Source organism: Ammodytes marinus (assembly GCF_949987685.1).
Source record: "Ammodytes marinus genome assembly, chromosome: 5".
In the NCBI taxonomy this organism is placed as follows: Eukaryota; Metazoa; Chordata; class Actinopteri; order Uranoscopiformes; family Ammodytidae; genus Ammodytes; species Ammodytes marinus.
This window is the reverse complement of record NC_137234.1, coordinates 34,259,768-34,282,590: the sequence shown is the minus strand read 5'-3', so window position 1 is coordinate 34,282,590 and position 22,823 is coordinate 34,259,768. Positions and strand designations below refer to the sequence as shown.

Here is a 22,823-nt window from a genome sequence, read left to right as displayed (position 1 = left end):
ATTGCAGGTGTCTCCAATCCCTTTCAATTAAGTTTCCATGAGTCAGAATGTGAGAGAAATGTAAGACGACTTTGGGAGGGGACGGCGAACATTGGGCAAACGCTTGGCGATGCTCACCCGAACATAAGCCGACATGTATGCAAACTCCCGGCAAATTTTGGGCCAAATGTGGGGAGAGGTTTGTGTAACATTGGCAAATGTAAGTACCAATTTGGTGTGATGGCAAGTGAAAGTTGTCGCCAATTCAAGTATTATCTCGCAATATTGTGTCTCCAACCTTTATATTTTAGCCACATTCACAGACATTGAAAGAGACAATCCTTGATAAGAGACAGAAGTAACCATATCCCCAATACACCTGCAATGTGACTTAAGTCATTTATAATTAGAATATAAAACATGTAGGCTTATCAATTTGATTTCAAGAATATAATGTAACTGTATGCTAATGTAAGTAGTGTGACAACTGTAACTCTCCCTTTAGAAACCCATTAGCTTGAGGCTGCTTGTGTAAACAAATTATGAAAGACAATATAGAGTATCAAAATACAACTGTAGTAATACAAGAAATGTCTTCATCGGAGAAGTTAGAATTGTTAAACATAATACCTATAAAACTGATTATAGCTACAGTGTAGTCTTTAATAAACATTATAATGTTTATAAGCTGTTAATATTGGCAGATTTTCTTTTTTATGAAATAATTTGAACATCTTTTTTGTTTGGTATTTTTGATATGTTTGATTTTTATTTGATATGTCTTAAATAAATTCAATCAATCAATCAAAAATCTAAATAAATAGTGGGTGTAAAAGTAAAATGTTACTGTAATTAATTAGATTGTTAATTACTTTTTAAGATCAATTCAATGATGATGACAAGCTTGTGATGAGCTTGCAAGATAAATGATCCAACCTCCATAGATGAGTTTGAGTAGCTCATTTACTATGCATTCATATAAATATTTATATTATATTTATACTGTATACACTATATGTGTGTATAAGGAGAAAAGCTTACAATGCTTTTGAAGACCTTTAAGAGGGAAACTGAGGGTCACATCTCAATATCTCGTAAAAAATTAAATAAACATCTTGAAATATTCCTTTTAACTCCTGATTTGTCCATTGGCGATGCTCACGCCTTTACACAACGTGCTTCTTTTCTCACTGAGTGTCTCAATGGACACAGGTCCTTTCAGGTGAGGGAACAGACGGCTGTTCAGGCTGGCCTGCTGTGATTGGCCGACACTGCCTTGCTGATGCCCCGCCCCCATGCGTGCCACAACTTCCCCCTCCTCCACCTCGTCAGCTCTGGCCATGTTGCGGTTGACGTCTGACTCCAGATCAGTTCCTTTGAGTGTGGGACAGTCAATGGAATATTCAATCTGTTCCACACATGGGGGCTCGTCGTCTTCAAAGCAGCTTTACATGAGAAAAGAGAAGTGAGTTATGTTACATTCATTCATTTAACCTTTATTTATACTCGAGAGATCATTGAGTAGTCACCTTCATTTACAAAACAATGCAAAGCTAAAACAACAACACAAACACAATGTAAACACATCAAATACACAACAATCTTGTAATAAAAAAAACATTGGAACATTTAGACAGCGATGTACAATGGCTGCAATGAAAACTATGCGGATAAAAGTAAAATATAGTTTCTCTATAGCCCATTTAAAACATTTTCAGGTAGAGTGTAGTTAGGTTTAGTGTTTCTCACCCTGTGTTTATCATTGAGCATTACAAGCATGGTGCTGTAGATGCATTTTCATAATAGGAAAACTTACGCAAACATGATAATGTGTTTTTTTTTTTTTTTTTTCAACTTCAATTAGCAGATATTCCCAAACCAAGATAGTATGAAATGGTGACCGACAGCAACTTTCTTGTCTGTAACATTCTGTACACATAACATTTTCCCTGATTTTAACCTGGCTGATTTGGTATCTTTGGGCATTTTAGGATCTCCAAGATGAATTGTGTGGGTTCCAAAAAACAAAGCAAGCCTGCACAACCTGTAACTATGGACAAATGAAGACAGTTTTGGAATGTATTTTCTGGTTTAGGATCTGTTGTCCTCCTCCTCGCAGTGTGACCTTGAGCTCAGCTACAGTCAGTATGATTGACAGCCGACAGAGAGCAACCAGTAATCTGATAAAAAACACACCTCATGGATGACAGGTGTGTGTGTGTGTGTGTGTGTGTGTGTGTGTGTGTGTGTATTTGTGGCAATGCACAGAGAGACACACTGGGACTCCACTGGGACAAAAAGGATGTGACATGCACACTGATCCTTATCTTATTTGGACTGAAAAAAGACAGAGGGATAGAAAAAGAAAAGGAAAACAGAAAAAAGGGAAGAAAGAGAAGAGAGACAGAATGAACAGGAGTGAAAGAGGGACATAGTGTGTATGTCTAGCATACTGAGAGCAGCAACTCGTTTTATTTGTGTGTGTGTGTATTTGTGCTGTTTGTGTGCCTTGAATGGCAATGAAGCAGGCCAGCTCGTCTACAGTGTGCTGTCAATACATTGCAAATTCAGATTCGTAAGGTCAAGTGTTCAATTGCTAACACTGACATAAGACCAACGGCTTTGTTTACACTCTGATTTATTGGTTCGGATTGATAATATTTAATTTCTAAAATTCCTCATCTAAGCTGTGATATCCCAACAGTGTTTAAAAGCACTGCCAGATTGGGGCGCCTTTAGCTCAGTTGGTAAGGCGTCCCCCTCCCGGGCCGGGCCCAGCAGCAGACCCGGGTTCGATTCCCACCCGCGGTCGTTCTCTGCATGTCACTCCCCTCTCTGCCCCATTTCACCTCTGTCTCTCTGCACTATCAAATAAAGCATAAAAATGCCCAAAAAAATATCTTAAAAAAAAAAAATTCAGGCCGATACTATCACTGAGCAGCCACCTGCTTGAGTGGTTTCAAGAGATGCACTCATCAGAGGCTCTCTGATGGGACCGGAAATTGTGAGTTCCAAATAAAAGATGAAAATAATCTAATGTGATTAAAGTATTGTACGGTTATTTGAATCCTTTGAATTTAAATGAAAAATAAATACCATACCGCTGCATACTTGCCAACCTTGGGACCTCGAAAATAGGGAGAATTGAAAATCAAGGCGAGGGGTCTGGGTGTCCCCCCCCAGAAAAATTCAAGCTTTAGAGACATTGTTTTGTGCATTCTGGCGACTTTAAAATAATAAAATAACAAAAAAATAAGTACACTTAAACATCAATTTTATAGGCTATTAAATAATTTATTTCATTAGATTAGCCTACATCGCTGACACTTTTATCTAAAGCGACTTCCAATAATTTAATTCAACTAAGATGGTATAAACTCAAACAGCAAGAATCACGCAAGTAGCCTACATTAGTTTCAAAGGTAGGTGTAACATGTAAGTGCATTATTTTTTTTTCTCCTGTTTGTGCTTTTAAATTTTTTCGCGAGCTCGGGTATAAGAACTACACTACCCATAATCCTTGAGTGTCAGAGAGATGTCTGTAATTGGTGGAGCCCGCTTTTACCATGGAAAAGTTTGCCGCCACAGATATTTTTTGTAGTCCTTTTCCGCAGAACAGGTTGTTGTGATAACGAAAGTGGCGAGAAAGGGAGAAATGTGTGAAATATTGTCAGAAATCTGGAGAATTGCGGGAGTTTGTTTACCACGGGAGGAAAACGTGAGAGGATAGTGAATATCGGGAGTCTCCCGGGAAAATTGGGAGGGTTGGCAAGTATGATACCGCCGTGATATATACCTATACCGTGATATTAAATTACCTATACCGTGATATAAGATTTGGTCCATACCACCCAGCCCTAAGCCAGACTAGTTTTCACCTCAGTGAGGGACGACCAAGCCTGTCAAACCTTGTGTTGACAGAGTTTTCTAGTTGTCTGTGTGATAGCATACGGAGGGTAATCGTCCTCCAACAGCCGGGCGCAGGGTCAGTTGGTGCCACGGCAGCTACGAAACTATTGTGACATAGTAGCAGCGTGAAACAGTATAGCCAGCCAATAAATTCAATGAAGAGTAAGAAAGCAACACAGTAAATGGCTGCATAATAGAATCACAGAGGGCAGATACAGCAAAAGTATGCTGAATACAGTGTTAATGCACTGTAACAAAGTGCTGCTGCAAGTCTAGTTATAAGTAGTGGAAAGAGAATATAAGGACAGGTCCAGGCCCTGGCAGACCAGACACTACAGTCGAGCAAGACAGTCTCCTATTATTGTTTTTTTCAAAGCCACGGAGAACCTCCTTTGGGTGTAATGAAAGAGACAAACGGAAAGCAAGAGAGAGCCGAATGAGAAAATGAAGAGATATGGACACACTATGTGGTGTAGAGCAGACGTGTGTGTGTGTGTGTGTGTGTGTGAGAGAGAGAGAGAACCAGAAGCAGTCAGTCATTGTCTTCTGTTGACATGGAGGCTCTCCCTTAACTCCACACTCATTCCCAGCTAAGCCTAAGATAAATGTCCTTTCCCGAAGTTCTCTTTTATATACTGGGGTCTGCTACCAACAGAAATCTCCCAGAGCTCAACCCTTGGTTCCTCTTCTACTATCAGTTAGAGAAAGTTGTAACAAAAGAAGATGACTTCAATATTAGTTCGAAGCTCGAGAATATTTAAACAGACCGCAGGAAATAGCATGAAAAGCCAAATACCAGAAGCATACACTTGTGTGATGCTGTGACCCTGTTTATTTCTTTCAATTACACATTTGCTAAAACATTATTTTTTTCGAAGGAATAGTTCAAGCTTTAAAAGTTGTGTGGCTTTTTAAAAAAAAAGTTGTGTGGCTCAATAAAAGGCGAGAGACACATTTCCTGTAACATTTTTTATTTAGAACTAGGCAAAGGTCGCTCCTCCAAGTTAGCTTAGCATAGTGATGTTGTAAAATATATCTTTTGACCTGCTTCCACTGACTACCAGTATTTGAGCTAAACTAACCTGGATAAGTGACCTAAGCCCATTTCTAAATCCAAAAATACATTCAGTTACAGGTTTCTGTCGCCTTTTCTTGAGCCGGAGAGTGAGGCAAAAAGCTAATAAAAACATTCCTTTAAAGATGTAGTGACAGCCTAGCTTGGTATAAAGACTGGACAATGGTGGTCAGGATGTAAAATGCTCAATATTTGTGTATTTTACACATGGATGGCAGTGAACAAAGAACTGTCTTGCTCAAAGCCACTTATGTATTTGGAACAAGGGGGGAAATAACAGCAAAACTGTGACTAATGAACAAACTGCTTTACCTGCTGAGAAATAGCTGGGAAGCCCCTATTGATTTTTATGAAAACATCTACAGCAGGGGTGCCCACTAGGTCGCTCGCGATATATATATATATATATATATATATATATATATATATATATATATATATATATATAGGGGAGAACGGGGTAATCTGAGCCATTTTTTACATTTGCTCCCCTCTAAGCGAGCTAAAATGATTTATCACTCAAATTTACACATTTCCCATTAATTCAGGATGTTTCCTAGAAATGGGCATTAGCAGAATTTTTTCAAGACAAAGGGGAGTGAAAATATGATTGTTTTAAAAAAAGTTGTGATGTGGCTCACTTTACCCCAGCTGTGGGGTAAACTGATCCACTTACTTTTTCCACTCTGAAACTACCAAAACAACACATATTGTAACAGTAAGAATCCTGAAAGCTAGCCACACATTCCAGAACTAATGTCGGACTAGTAAAAGAATGATGGGGTTTGGTCAATTAAGCAAAGCAAATTTTCTAAACACTTGAAAGTAACTCTGAACCAGAGGTGAAAAGAGTACAAAAATATTCTACTCAAGTAAAAGTATGATTACTTGGATGAAATTTTACTTAAGTAAAAGTAAAGTACTGGTCTAAAAATCTACTGAAGTAAAAGTGAAAAAGTAGCTGATTTAAAATGTACTTAAAGTACAAGTTACTAGTTACTTTTTAACAGCGGGAGGGGGCAGGGGTCTCTTCTGTGTAGGGCATTATATACTGTATATAGACAAGGGGATATACATCTCAAACTAGTTTTGTTTAATTAATTAAAAACACTTTTACAAATTAAAGTGCACACATTAAACAAATCATGTCACCACACATGTATGGATGTACACTGTGTCATTATACTTTAGATAAGCAAATATGGAGCAAATAGTCTGTTAATGTGGGAATTTAACCGGTCTACAGACCTAAACAGACTGCAGCTGCAGTTATAATAATGTAATTGTGTATAATTGATCTAAACCATGGAAATTGCAAGGTTAGGTTGCTCAATTTTGACAAGAATCATAATCATGATTATTTAGATTGACATTGTGTAATCACAATTATTATAGACAATTATTCATTGATTTAAGAACTGCAACATGCACTTATTTAACATGTGACACCATGACTTTTGACTTTAAACATATCCTAATTGAACTGAAAACAAGGAAAATGCAAATAGCCTAAGTAAAACATATTTTTAATAATTAAATAAAATAAGTGTCAAAATCAAAATAAACCGTTGCAAATGTTGTTGATAGGGCATGTCTTTTGCTAGCAGGATTGTGAGGGCATATTGTATTTATATCTCATGGAGCTGGCTGGATAAGCAAGTTGCATTGTAGGCTACAGTGTTCTTAATTGATGACTGTTGTTGTGGCAAGAGTCAAGGAGCTTTAAACTTCCTGTGTTCCTTTATTGCTTGGTTATAGACCACTTGGATTTGACTTAAAGTGAGTAAACTAATTGGTCGTGATGTTTTGAGGTGCAGCTGGGTCGCATATGCCTTTTTTTCTCTCTCTCTCACGGTCGCGAATGTCATCTGACTCGCGTGTCCGCGCGTAACATATCTTGCCCATTAGTTTTACCTTTCTTCTCGACCAAAGGCTGACTTGCTGCCGTCTTCTGGAAGTGTTTCAAAGCTCCCGGCAACACGAACCGTCTCCATCCTACTCTGCACTGTTAAACTGAAAGCTAAACTAGCCTATCAGGTGAGGCAGAGGCCGATGGCACGGCTGGATGAAAGGTTTGCTGCATTTGAAAGCCTTCACGTGCGGTACAATGATAGTTTACAGTTTTTGCCTAATGCTTACACACTAATAGTGGTTGCTAGGCCCAAAGCATCACAACCTCTAACTTTGGTGACCATGCCCTAACACAAGCACCAACCCTACAAACACAATAAGTGCTTTGCACTGTGTTTGAAATTCTTCAACACACTTTTTGCAAAACACTACACACAGTGTTTTACATAAGACACATTGGTCAAAAAGGAAATCACCTGCAATCCTTTGGAAAACACATCTATTTAAAATACAAAACACAACTAAAATTGGAAAAGCACACAGATTCACACACATGAAAAATAAAAAATAAAGCTAATATACAGTCATATGAAAAAGTTTGGGAACCCCTCTCAGCCGGCATTATAATTGACTCTGCTTTCACAAAAAAAAGATAAAAGTGGTATGTCTTTAATTTACCAGGAACAGCTAAGTACTGGGATGTTTTCCAAACAAAGATTTTTTGAAAAGCAGTATTTGGTTGTATGAAATAAAATAAAATGTGAAAAACTGGCTGTGCAAAAATATGGGTACCCTTGTGGTTTTGTTGATTTTAATGCCTGTAACAGCATGTAAAACTGATGACTTTAAACACACAGTTGGTTGGATTATGTTGTTAAGCCTTGAACCTCATATAATTGTCTGTTTAATCATGAGAAAATGTATTTTAGGTGCCTAAATGCAAGTTGCACTTCTCTTTGACTCTCTGCTGAAGTGAAACAGAATGGGATCATCAAAACAGCTCCCAAAAGATCTGAAAAAGAAAGATTGTTCATTGTCATGGTTTAGGGGAAGGCTACAAGAAGCTTTCCCAAAGGTTTCAATTGTCAATTTTGACTGTAGGGAACGTTGTCAGGAAATCGAAGGACACAGGCATAGTGGCAGTTAAACCCAGGCATGGCAGACCAAGAAAAAAACAGGAGCGGCATAGGTGGAGGATTGTGAGAATGGTTGCACACAACCCACAGATCACCTCCAAAGACCTGCAAGAACATCTGGCTGCAGATGGTGTATCTGTACATCGTTCAACAATTCAGCGCAATTTGCACCAAAACATCTGCTTTTTATAAAGACCAAATAACTTAATTTTTGTCTCATCAGTCCAAAGCATTTTCTTCCAATATGAAGCTGGCTTGTCTAAATGAGCTTTTGCATACTCCATGCAACTGTATCTGTGGCGTGGGCGCAGAAAGGGCTTCCTTCTCATCACCCGGCCATACAGATGTTTTGGTGCAAATTGCACTGAATTGTAGAACCATGTACAGATACACAATCTGCAGCCAGATGTTCTTGCAGGTCTTTGGAGGTGATCTTTGGGTTGTGTGCAACCATTCTCACAATCCGCCGCATATGCCGCTCTTGTACTTTTCTTGGTCTGCTAGACCTGGGTTTAACTGCAACTGTGCCTGTGTCCTTCCATTCCCTGACAACGTTCCCTACAGTAGAACTTGACAATTGAAACCTTTGGGAAAGCTTCTTGTAGCCTTCCCCTAAACCATGACAATGAATAATCTTTGTTTTTAAGATCTTTTGGGAGCTGTTTTGATGATCCCATTCTGTCTCACTTCAGCAGAGAGTCAAAGAGAAGTGCAACTTGCATTTAGGCACCTAAAATAAATGTTCTCATGATTAAACAGACAATTCTATGAGGTTCAAGGCTTAACAACATAATCCAACCAACTTTGCGTTTAAAGTCATCAGTTTTACATGCTGTTACAGGCATAAAAATCAACAAAACCACAAGGGTACCCATATTTTTGCACAGCCAGTTTTTCACATTTTATTTTATTTCATACAACCAAATACTGCTTTTCAAAAAATCTGTGTTTGGAAAACATCCCAGTACTTAGCTGTTCCTGGTAAATTAAAGACATACCACTTTTATCTTTTTTTTTGTGAAAGCAGAGTCAATTATAATGGCGGCTGAGAGGGGTTCCCAAACGTTTTCATATGATTGTAATACCAATCAGTGTGAGCCTTAGCATTACACATAGACCTCAGGTGAGCTCAGCTCCTTTGTGAGACAGTAAGAGTCAGGGGAAGAGGACAAAAGAGAGCGTCAGGAGGACGATGACAAAGGAGACAACAGACGGAGACAGGGTCACTATAGTGGACCATGTTATAGATCATGGCCTAACAATATAGGAGGCTGGTCTGAGATTCCAGCCCAACAACACAATAGCTCCATAATTAGGACATTTAGACTGGATATCAGGAATAATTTTGCTGTTGCTTCTGAAAGGATTACATTGCATGTGATGTCGATGAGGCGATGTAGCCAGACACAAACGGGAGGCGGTATCCAAAGGATTCATAATCCACTCGCCCCATTCCTTACAACACATCTTTTTTTTACTGTAATTGTTTCAGAGTTCATAGTGACACACTGAATTGCTTGTTGAACTGCGATCCTACCTATTCGTTGTTTTTTTCTTTTGTTGGCCAAAACCATGAAATTGCAATATAAACTTGTTTTCTTTTCTAATTGAAAATATAGTGGATCAATCTTTCCAAAAAATTCTGCAAAAGGTTGGATACGGCACGCAAGGCGATATTTCCCCCGTTGCTTGGCAAGGGAGGACATTGCCTGTGACGTGGATGAGGTGATGTGGCCAGATGCCAACAGGAGACAGGATTCATAGCCTAAATGTCTTCCAATCATTCCCTTAGAACACTATGTTTTGTAGAATATTCTAGTTGTACCATTTCTTTTTTTACTTTTGCAAAAACCTGAAATGGCAAAATAAAATAAAAAATCTGAAGCGTTTACATTTTGTTTTCATGTGTCTAGATCAACTGTAGTGGATCAACCTTTCACAAAAAAAAATCTGTATGAGACTTTTAAAGTCAAAAACCATCCAAAGTACTGAATACAGATGTGTTTTGCATAAAGCACATCTGTGTGTTGTTGCTGTTAGGAAAGAGTAATTCAAAGGTGCATGTGTGTATTGTTTTGATGCTAAAACAGTTTTGAAATGGGATTGTTAGGTTTTGTTTCAAGAGTTTCGTTTTGCCGTATAAGTTAGAAGTTTATCTCCATGTGCTTTGTCCTATTCGGCCTGTGTGTTAAGTTTTGACACAGTGGGCCAAAGTCTGCAACATGTGTGTAAGCATTCGGCAAAAACTGTAACTAGGATTATTATGTTTTAATGATAGAGGGAAGCAATATTTGTTGTTATCATTTGGTCGCATTGTGTTCTCTCCCCCTGTCGATCATTCACTGCGTTAGTTTCTGGTATTGTGCCGTAAAAATAAAAGCCCCACGCGACATTTCTTTTCTTTTCTCTCCTTTAGCCTATCTATTTTTTTACTCAGTAACGCAGGTGATATAACATGTAGCGAAGTACAGTACTTCAAAATAAATGTACTCAATGTAAAAGTAAAAGTATAGGTTTTAAAAATCACTTAAAAAATTACAAGTACACGAAAAAACTACTCAATTACAGGAATGCGAGTAAATGTAATTTGCTACTTTACACCCCTGCTCTGAACAAAATACAAAATCAAATACAACATATTATAATTCAAAAGGTTTTAATAAGATTCAAATGAAAGATAGAACCAGTTAGATTAGAACACAGTCTGGGGGTCAGAACACAGGACCCTTAGAGCCAGCTAGTGTCTGGGGGTCAAAGCATAGGAAAATCAGAACCAGCGAGAACAGCCTGGGACTCAGAACACAGGAGAAGACCCAACTGGATTATAACATCAGCCTGTCATACTCTACAACTAGGCCTACTCTACATTCCAGCCCTGAAGGTTACAGGGAAAGATGAGAAGGTGCTCTTTCTGTGTGGTTGCCCCAAGTCGTCTTCCTGGTGTATTTCCTTGGCATGATGGCTTTTCTACAATGTGTATGACATTAAAATAAAACATATGTCATGTAATATTACATTAAAATATGTTTAAGACTAAACTTAACTTGTGCCTTATGGTGGGGGAAAGTGAGACAGTGGCTCACTTTCCCCCACAGCATTTGGCTCACTTTCCCCCACCACCACAATTTGAGAAAAAACTACCCCTCTTAGCATTTCAGGCTAATCTTCAGTTATCAGCATCACATGGTTTCATATGTTGGTAGTTCATCAACACGTATGATAGAAGTTTTTCTACGTGAATACATTTGCTTTGGCACAACAGTTGATTAAGTTGACAGCAAGAAAATTTACTTTTACATGCAAAATACCTATTTTGGTGAAAAAAACATGCTTACCACAGCACCATGAGGTCCTCTCTTTCAGGGCCAAGGGGAAATGAGAGGGGCTTGATATATCTCACATGACCACAAATGTTTTCCGTTGCCTAGATACAGGGGGTGGCTCACATTACCCGATGCCTCAGATTCCCCCGTTCTCCCCTATATATATTATTTTTTTTACTATGAAAGAGCGAACGAGCCGTGCGAGCATGCGCCGACGTTCGGTGGAGGGAGAGAAGACACCACTTTCTATTTTGACATACAGTACATATCAGTTTGTTAGCCAGTGAGCTAACCAAAGCTAATCCAAGTCAAGGAAGTGGAGAGGCTTCTGCACTGTGACAAATTCTACTATGTAAAATACAGCCAGAGAGAGGAAGACTGTTCAGACAAACAGACCACTAGTGGGACAGAAGTGATCATTGAGAAGGATTTTTTTTGTATGACTATAATTCTGCCTTTAAGATCAACCCATATGCATTTGTGTATATTTCTTGCTCTTTTAAATTAGAATTGCTTAAGCCTTCCTAGCCTAATACATAACATCACCACCAACAAAAAAATGTATAACAATTATGATATTGTATCGGACAGTATCGGTATCGACCGATATCCAAAACCCAGATATTGGAATCGGATCAGAACTAAAAATTGTGGATCGGTGCATCCCTAGGTTCATGCAGTTATGCACGGTACACCAACTTATATTGTACATTAATTTTCAATATGTTTAAATAAATATGTACAGGCTTGTTTGGTTTGCGGTGCAGAACTTTCACTTTCACTTCACAAGAAGTATTTTATTTATTGGAGACTTTGGTTGTATGCAGCAGTTTTTTCTTTTCTATACTGGAAAATTAGCCTGGCATTCCCAGACCTGCCACTAGGCGCTGGCAAATTAAATTTGCTGCGCGTGTTGGTCTGGACACGCTCCGTTGAAGCTTATCAAGAAAGCCAGAAATCTGGCGAGCGCGCCAGAGCCCCTTATATGGTACTCTGGGGAGGACGTAACCGGATGACGACAGTGACGTGCATGCGACGTCGAAGCCGTGATAGTAAACATCAGAGATGGCTGCGGATATGTTGTGTGAGTTTGAGACTGCTTTGGCCTCGACCCTTAACGATTTGGAAGACGGCACTCAAATCTTTCATTAGCAAGTAAGTGTAATGTTCTATTTTGCCGACCGACAACGGCAAACGTTTAATTTAACAGTTTAACAGCTGTTCGCTAAACGAAAGGGGCTTACGTCGCCTTGTGCATCGCTCTGATTGGTTGTAGTGCTATCCAACTGCGTGCAGTGGCATTTGAAATGCACGAGTAGGAGCCGCCCCTTGAGTTGGAAATTACTATTGATCGTCGCCAGACCCTCTATCGTTCAAGATATCAGGGTCTGGATTTCCAGGCTACTGGAAAATACCTTTAGGCTGCAATTCTGCACACATTTTTCCTCTTAACTGAGAACCGTACCATACAGAACAGAACCGTGACTTAAAAACCGAGGTACGTACCGAACCGTGACTTTTGACCCCTAATAGTAGGTGGTAGCTCACTTTGACTTGGTCATTTTAAAAGTACCTCACAAGCTGAAAAACAGTGGGCACCCCTGATCTACAGTATGTTATTGGAAAGAGGAGGCAACAAGTACCAACACAGTATGCCTGTTACTGTCTTCCAAAAGGCCCCATATGACGTCTCGGATTCGATGATGTTTTCAGTTCTGTTACCTCCATGGTAAAGGTCTGGTTTAGTTAGACAGCTAAAGCTACATGTTTGACCAATGTTGAATGTTTGTGTTCACACAGATTCACAGTACTTCTCTTTTTTTTTAAAGATATGTTTTTGGAATTTTCAAGCTTTATTTGATAGGACAGAGTTGAAATGGGGAGACAGAGAGAGAAGGCGGATGACCTGCAGTAAAGGTCCACGGGTCGGATTTGAACCCGCGACCACTGCAATGAAGGCCGGAGCCAATATGGTACGCGCTCTATCCACTACACCACCGGAGCGCCCCAGAGTACTTATCTAAGGGCCTTCTAAATGTTTGTGTGTATAAAAACGTGTTGAAACTGGTTTTCACTCCCAAACAAATGTGCAAGCATAACTGTTTGCACTGAGTATTGCATTTCAGATAATGTGTACTGTCCATTTAGTACGTTTGCCTTTATGAACTTGCAATATTACTTTTTGCAAGTTTAGTTTTTAAAGTTTCCTCTCGAGTGTGCAAGATATTAGGGTGTCAGTGTCAATTTTGTTGACGAAGACTATGACGAAAAATATTTGTCAACAAACCTTTTTCTCGGACGAAAACTAAATCAAAACTAAATTACAATTCAGGTTGACACTATAGTCAAACGAATAAAAACGACACAAAGATGTTAGGGCGGGATGAATGGAGAAGAGATCCAATCAGAACTACTCTTTTTGTGCGACAAGTTGGGAAGAAGGCCAATCGGTGCAAAGCAGCGGGTGGAACACTGTGACGGTGAAAATCACCAGGAGACCTCGCCAGTGTGAGCGAGTGAGCGGCCGTGCAGAAAAACTCTGTGGTTTGACGGCTAAAATTATAGTCAAGGATATCCTCCCCGTTAACGTTGTCTAGGGGAACGGCTTCCGCGATCTGTTTGTATGTCTCGAGCCAGAATACACAGAGCCATCTTGGCAAACTGACTGCACGACTATAGGCAATGTACAGTGAAACAGCCGCCTCCCTCCATTAGTTTCTGTTTTCAGCCGAGTAAGTTACATTCACCTCCGGCGCACCAACAGCGTTTAATTAAAGCCTTTAATTTTATTATCAAAAGGCTTTGATGCAAATGATTCTGAACCTGTGTTGTTTAAAGGAAAGTCAGTAGAAGACAGTAAGTTCAGAGTTACGGCCTCCACACACATCCTGCGTCTACCTCTGGAGCGCGTCGCCTTCCATTACTGCTGCCTCTCTCGCGCTTTTTTCGGACACACATGGAACGTCTCAGCAGCTGCTGCAGCGCTGCTTTTAAAAGCCCTATCTTTCTACATAGAGTTTTCATAGAGAATTCCCATTAAAAATGAAGTTCTTTCATGTCATTGATGCATATGATTTATATTGAGTTTATATTGAATCTCGACAGTAATCCGTGTGCCCCATTGCCTTTTTTCTTTCTTTTTTGGTTATTGGAAGTTTTATTTTGAAAGGGACACACCAGGAAATGGTGAAACTACACCGAAAGCTGTTAAAGCAGCGACACCCGAGAGAGACGCGCGTCTCTCAGAAAAAATAGGCGAGCCTCCTGGGGTAAAGGGGAGCGTCGCTGCAGACTCGCCTCTGACGGCCATCGGCAGCGCGTTTGACGATGGATGTGTGGCCGCTCTAGGTTGATTACACTGTCAGTGAAAAAAAGTCAGACGCAGACACGCAGTAGACGCTCAGTAGAGGTAGGATGTGTGTGGAGGCCGTTAGTTGGTTATCTATTTCAATAATATTGTAGCCTACTTCATCTTGATATAATGTCATAACCTATGCATTGCATAACATTCAGGGAGAATGCATATCTTTTTCGGGGAGCGAGAGCAGGCCTAATGCTTATTTATGTGAGATGATCTTTTTGAAAAAGCCACGGTCATAAAACATTAAAAAAAAATACATGTTTTGTATTACAACGGTTAAATCTGTGTCTGTATTGCATATTCAAATCTTGATACCATTAAATAAAGAAATAAACATTTAGTCGACTAAATCCACCGTATGTTAAGTCGACAAAAACGATCGTCTGATAGTCAACTAAAACTAGACTAAGACTAACAGATTTCAGATGACTAAAATATGACTAAAACTAAATGGTGTGTTATTCAAAAGACTAAGACTAAATCAAAATGTGCTGCCAAAATTAACACTGGGGAGGAGGAGATGCAAATAGGTTAATTTAGCACACACACCGAGAATTAAAAAGCCTGACAATAATTGCAGTCGTTGTGATTGCGTCGATATTAAATACATTTGAAAGGCTTGTGTTAATCGGCACAGCGTACTCCACAGACGGCTGCAGTTATTAATATCCAGCAATGCCATGTTGGAGCTTTTGGATGAGTTAAAGATTGATTTTGAGTCACTAACAAGAAGGAGTCACACAAAACCTGCCTTGCCAAAATGTATTTCCTCTCGTCTGGGTCATTCCAGCTCAGTGTAGCTATTTCTGCTGGCGTCTCCCACAGTAGTTTGTAAGATAAAGCCTACTGTCCTTAATGTTATGTCACGCTGGATGGGCAGGTTCATGATACTTCCACACACTTGTGACATACTGAATGGAACAGTTGGTGCAGTATTACTGTACATTTTGGGTTGCACATGCAACCTACACAGAGATCCATCCTCACCTTTGTACAAATGGGAAGACTACAAAATTCATCTTTCAAAGGAGACACAGAACAATGGTAAACATTTTCCCAGAAGGGGTTGGCACACCAACATTTCTCCAAGAGCACATTGGCGTGGAAGTCACAACAAAACCCAGATGATCCTAGGAACTGCAGGCCCTGCTCGGTATAACCTAATGGAGATGGCTGTCAGCACAGTAATTTTTAAAAGTTTGGATGAGATGTCGCTGTAGCAGAAACTAAATATCTGTTCAATTGTACGCCTAATTTTTTTTTTCACTGGGGATTTGAGGACTTATATATCCCAACAGCCATATATATTTTCTCAAGCGTAGTTAGCCTTGTTTATGGCTTATCACTTATCAGTCCGGAAATCAGCAATGTAAAAAATCCTAAATTAAGAATACAATTGAACGGATATGTTGAAATAAATATGTATGGCCCCCTCTGCAACAGTACAATGTTGAATACAGCGACCTTTCCCCCAAACTTGGGAGAGTGCTGATTGCCTTCTCCATAAGTTATCAGACTAACTATTCATAAGAACCTTATACAACCCCACTTCAAAAATACTGAACTATCCCTTTAATGTCAGTGTTTTTGATTCCACCATCAAAGAGACTGGTCAACTGAAGCCACTTTTACACAGCCAGTGAAAGCCGGGAATATGACGGAATTTCCAAGAGTACCTATTTGCAGACCCATGGAGAAACGGAGCTCCACCGGAAATACGAAATTTCTTCGTTTTTTTTTACTGGAGGCGATCACCCAGCGTTTCTTTTTTTTTTGTTTTACTGCCAGCGTTCACCTAGCGGTGAATAATAACAAGACACAGTTTCCACCGGTTATGGTGCTAGTAGACAGTAAAATAAGTCAGTTTGTTAAGGGTCCCAAGTGGCCAGGACGGTGGTAAAAAGTAGATGTTGAGGTAGAAGATGAATGAAGCAACAAAGCTTTGTGTACATCTTCCGAAATCCGTCTCTTTAATTCACAATTATCACAAGTAGGTCAATCACATACAAATATAAACTCTTATAAATAAAACAGAAAAAGTGCCACCACATTAAAATAAACAGCTAATTTTAAAAAATGGGGAGTGACAGTTTCCTTTGTAGATCCTGATTGATTTATTACCAGACCCATTGTCCTCTAGTGATCACAGTTTTAATTATTATATAATTTCTATATTCATATTAGGCTATTTAACGAGGCTCGTCTGTGACTTTGTGATCACGCAAGTGAACAGTAACGATCGCGTGCAGCCAAGGCCGGATTAACGCATAGGCTAACTAGGCTACAGCCTAGGGCCCGACGTGTGGAGGGGCCCTTTGATTGGTCAGATTTTTATTTATTTTTTTATTGAAGGTTCTGGCAATAGTCACATTAAGTACTGAATATATTATACAGAACCATATTTTACAGTTTTTTGCTTGCTTTAACAAAACACAAAAACAGCAGGGGACAAGACATCAAAATCAAGATACAAAACAAAAAAAATAAAAAATGTGAGAGACATAACAAAAAACAAACAAACACATACACCACCAAATGGGCATGTACATTTGCATAGAATTAATCTCCAATATTACAGGGCAAAAGTCAGACCAGAGGGTATTTTTATTTTTTAATGTAAATATAATTCAATCAAAATTTACATAAACCTCTATAGGTCCATGAAGTTAGACACCAGGGATGTGCGCGAGTAGGCCACCACGATTGGTAAAAAGGCAAACTCGAGTTTGTTCGTTTTTTTCGGTCTGCATTCCGCGATGCGCAGCGCAGTTAGACCGGGTGGCAAAAAGTAAAGACGTTAAACTCAACGGAGAACGATCATTGTCTTAACAACACACTAACACTAACAAGCATCATAAGCCCTTAAGTGTAGTAGCCTATTCCTTGTTTAGCCTAAAGAGCGAGAGAGAAAAAAACACCGTCAAAAGAGCCACAGACAAACCTACAGCCTGTAGGCTACCTAGCCGTGAGACACACACACACACACACACACACACACACAAAACAAAGAAGCACCCGATTGAGCAAAATATGATCACCACGGTCCAATCAGGTGTCAAGATGTCACGCTCAACATTCTGTTTACTTTCGTCACATGTAACCGTTGAGGCTGCTAAAGCAAAAGCTACACAATGTCTAGCGGTGCACAAAAGAGGAGAGTCAAACGACAAAAAGAAAAAAGGGACGAGGACCTGCTCAAAAGTATCCCTAAGCTGACCGGGTACTTCAAGGCAACAACTGAAAATTACCCTCAGGAGGAGGAGGTGCCGTTATTGGCCGTGGCGGACAATAGCATCGATGGGGCTGCAGCTAGCTGTCCAGGAGCGATGAGGCTGAGTGTGCACGTGCACCTGTTGCTGAGAGGACCGAGGGGGCACAAGAGGACGACGGTCATGCTAACTTTAATTCAGATCCTGCATGCTGGGGCAAAATAGATGAAGAAACGAGACAGTACTGGATAAAAAAGGGCCCTGAAAAATGTCAAAACAAAAATGCTGACGTGGCTGCATCTGAAAGGCAGCACAAGCATCAGAAACGTTTCTTTTCGCAAAGTCTGTTTAAAAGAAAAACGGCAAATGGTGAAGTCTTGGCAAGGGAATGGCTATTATATTCTCCCTCAAAGGGCACAGTATTTTGTTTTGCGTGCAAATTATTTGGGGATGATCATTGTCAATCTGCACCATTCACCACAGGCTATAGTGACTGGAAGAATGCAACAACACGAGTGGGTGAGCACGAACGGTCAAAGAGCCACTTGAAGGCAGTGATGGCTTATGCAACACGCTGTGCTGATGCTGGATGCATTGATTCAGAACTAAAAAAACAACTAGAGTCTGAGTGTCAGTATTGGACTGATGTTTTAAAGAGGGTTGTGGCTGTTGTTACACTTTTGTCAGAGCGCGGGCTACCATTCAGGGGGGACAGTGAAATTTTTGGACAGCCCGACAATGGTAACTTCATGGGTGTGCTGGAGGTGATCGCTCTGTTTGACCCGTTCTTGAAAGCCCACATACAAAGATACGGCAACGCTGGTAAGGGAACCCCGTCCTATCTGTCTTCTACTATATGTTCTGAGTTTGTTGAGTTGATGGGCGAACAGGTCCTTGCAGAAATAATCAGGCAGATTAAAGTAGCAAAATACTTTTCAATAAGCGTTGATTCCACGCCAGATGTGAGTCACACAGATCAATTGACGTTCATCCTGCGTTATGTCTCCATTGATGGCAGCATCCAGGAGCGTTTTCTGAGGTTCCTGCCCATTCAAAGTCACACGGGAGAGTCACTCTGCCAGGCTGTTCTGGGCGTTTTGGAAGACATGGGCATTGATATAACTAATTGCAGGGGACAGTGCTATGATAATGCCGCTAATATGTCTGGCCCTTAGAGTGGCCTGCAATCACGGATTAAGGAGGTGAACCCGTTGGCTGAATGGGTACCGTGCGCTGCACACACTCTAAATTTAGTGGGAGTTAACAGTGCAAACTGCTGTCTTGAGACAGAGGAGTTTTTAAACTTTGTTCAGGCCCTTTTCAATTTCTGTTCCAAATCCACTGCTCGCTGGCAGGTCATCACTGCAAATTTACAGCCCAATGACAATCAGAGAATCGAGACTTTGAAAAGTCTTTCTGATACGAGATGGTCTGCGCACGCACAAGCGACTAAAGCACTGTATCTGAATTACGCCAGCATCCAAGCATCCCTGCATGAATTAAGTGACGACTCCAGCCAAAATCTCACCACACGATCTGATGCCAAGGCACTGTATAGAAAGATGGAACAGTTAGAAACTGCCTTCCTGTGCAACATGTGGAACACCATACTACAGCGCTTCAATATGACCAGCACAGCATTGCAAACTGTAGAGCTGGATTTATGCAACGCTGGGATTCTTATCAACTCGTTGAGGACTTTCGTGGCTAATCAAAGGGAAAGTTTTGACAAGTTTGAGAGTGATGCCAAAATGATGTCTCCGACAGTGTCCCAACAATATAAAGTGGATATGCACAGACAGAGAAGAAGGAAAACTCATGCTGATGATGAGTCAACTGTACCAGACTGTGAGTTGTCGGGTCGTGACAGATTCAGAACTAGAGTGTTTCTAGTTGCCATTGATCGCCTCGTAGCTGAAATGGATCGGAGATATCGCTCTTACAAACATGTTCATGAAACATTCGGATTTCTAAACAACATGTCATCCCTCTCCGTGCAAGATCTCCGTTCAGCAGCAGCCAACCTCCAGCGGAAATATTCAAGAGATCTAGAAGATTTAGAGAATGAAATTGAACAATTCAGAGAATTAATTCAGGAACTGGACAGCACCTCAGCAAGGTCACTGCTGATCTTTTTACGATCAAGGAGACTACAATCAGCGTTTCCAAATGTTGACATTGCTCTGAGACTCTATTTGACTTTACCTGTAAGCAATGCCAGTGGAGAGCGCTCATTCTCAAAACTTGGACTTGTGAAAAATAAACTGAGATCTACAATGGGCCAACCCAGACTCAATCACTTGACCCTAATGGCTCTTGAGAATTGATGTTCTCAGAAAATTGGACTTCACAAGCCTCATCACAGACTTCTCAGCCAGGAAAGTAAGAAAGAGAGTCCTGTAATGGTACAGACTGTAGGCCTACATCTCTGACTGGCTCACACTCCACCTCCATGTTCACAGTCACAGACACATTCTACTACCAGGTATCCAAGCACCACACACACATACACATACACACACACACACACACACACACACACACACACACACACACACACACACACACACACACACACACACACACACACACACACACACACACACACACACACACACACACACTCACACACTGAAATGACAGAACATGTATGACACACGCACAATGTTTATTGGACTGCAGTGCATTTACATACATACATAAGTTACTCTTGAGCTAAAAAATGCTAGATGTTAATGCAGATGATATGTCCTCATTTCTTTTACAAGTTTCTGTAATAAAATTTGTTCCAAGTGAAAATTGTCCCAGTAAAGTTAATTTACCTTGAGAGTGTGATCTTTGGCAGACCCGTCGCCAGACCTCAGTCTTAAGGGGGGCATATGAAATGCATAGGGGGGCACAATTATTATTAGCCTACATACAGTGTATATTTTTAATAGTCCTATACTCTATTCGCGCAGCACGTAATCATCACGTTAAACTAACCAACAGCGGTAGCCTAGCCTATAACATCAGTCCTCATAATTTAAAGCAATAGGCCTACATTACATAGAAGCAATGTTATGAATATCCATAAAACACTTGACTATTCAACATATTACACACCAGACGCACATCTCAAACATTGCATTTTAAAGCAGTCAACAGAGGGATATGCATTGCCATTACACATACACACACACACACACACACACACACACACGCACACACACGGTAGCCTACTTTGAGTGGAGGCAGGGCTGTGCTCTCTCCAGTCCCTTCTATCAGTACAGCGGGAGGCGGCGTTTCTCCGAGCTCAACCTCCTCATCAACATATATTTCGGCCTCCGGGTTCAAAGCAGCCAGTGCGCCAACGAGCTCGCTACTGCGCTCTCCAAAACGCGCATCCATCTCTCCTTGCACAGCATCAATAACACTGTAAAATACTCTTGAACTCAGTCTTTTCGTCTATGTCACTTTCTGACGGACCAACTGTTTCCTCAACTGCAAATCCGCGTAGGTTCTTGTAAATTGTGCGTCTTCTCTTGCTTGGACCGGGGTCGGTCTCCGGCACAGCCTCGATGGCCGTGGCTGGAGGAGCGCAGAGTTCCAGTGCAAAACTGTGGCTTTACGCAATCAGAAGTGTCACCGCGCTGAACAAGTCCATAATTTCGGATTGTAGTCTGTCATGCGGCTCGAAAAGTGACAACAGTTTGACGATCCGATTTGGCAGAGGAGACTGTTGGTGGGCTTTTCAACCGTTACCGAATATCGATTATGATGAACTAGAAATTAAATAGTAAGCCGGCGAAAACTCATCCATCTTCACTTTCAAAATGCGCGGTAACTGTTGAGCGGCTGCATCGACGTATTACGTAGGCCTACGTAGCCTTACTTTCTTTTCAGTAAGGCCGTGATAGGCTGTTGCAGTGTAGATAGTGTGGTAGCCGAATCCCCCGTTGCGACCAAGACAAAGGGTGAGGCCAGGACAATCATCATTGTGGTTCAAAGAGGTTTATTTCAGGAGATTTCCATCAGACATCAGACATAGGATTTCATGGAGCATCGAAGCAGCGGGCTGAGGCCGCAATGGCACTGAAGTTGCTAGTTACAGGACCCGTTTATATCTGTGTGTGTGGGGTATCATGTGTCTTAATATCTGCAAATAGACATATCGTTTCATTGCTTGTGCAACACTAAGTCAAACACACGTCCATCTAGGGATCTGACGTTAACCTTTAGAGTCTATCTGCTCAGCACTCTTGATGAATACCATTCAAATCTACCACATTCCTCCATTTAGAAGTAAATACTTCTACCAAAATCAGATGTAACCATACATATTTGAATGGCCTAACAGAAACCTCCAACGAAACACAGAAACACTCTTTATGAGTCATGTAGAATACAATGCATAGATGTACACATTACTGCAGCAAACTACATATGAATGGGACCAACAATGCAACTGCTTAAACACTGAACGAATGATAAAATGAGAATAGGGTGCGAGAGCCCTCTGCAGCCGAGTCTCAAGTTCAGATATTTCGAAACGTGATCAGCTTGCATGGGAAATGTAGTCCATCCAACTTTGGCACAGAGGATGGCTCCTCCATTTTATAATTGGCAGACTCCGCCAGACGTGGAATTTTGCTGGCCAGCGGCCCAGGAAAGTCCAAGCTGGTATGCGGTTGGTATGCATGTGGCCATCTCCTCTATCAGCCATGACCACGGAATGCACTTGCGACAGCGCGGGGGCAGTAACCCGAGCAGTCAGCTTTCTTGATGACAGACATTGGTCTCCAATCTTTTTCCTCATTTTCTTAGCGTACATAAAGCACAGAGCGACTTAACAAGCTCGAATCCAGTCCAGCCTTTTTCCCAAAGTCTTAGTCAATAAAACAAGCACACGGTTTCTTTGTTATAACAGTGGAACTACTGGATACCTGGCCATAACGGAGCCTCTGTGTAGTCCCCCAGACCGGACGCTCACGCCGTGAC

At 40.8% G+C, this 22,823-nt stretch overlaps 1 protein-coding gene across 1 annotated transcript in view; it reads right to left on the bottom strand.

Moving 5' to 3' along the window:
• Positions 1-1,108: 1,108 nt before the first annotated feature.
• agbl1 (AGBL carboxypeptidase 1) overlaps positions 1,109-22,823 on the bottom strand; it is a gene marked incomplete at both ends in the record, with an annotated part of 253,412 nt that continues 231,697 nt past the window's right edge. Inside the window, one exon of the mRNA XM_080027750.1 lies at positions 1,109-1,424. Coding sequence (XP_079883876.1) covers positions 1,109-1,424 — 316 coding nt within the window. The remainder of the gene's footprint in view (positions 1,425-22,823) is intronic.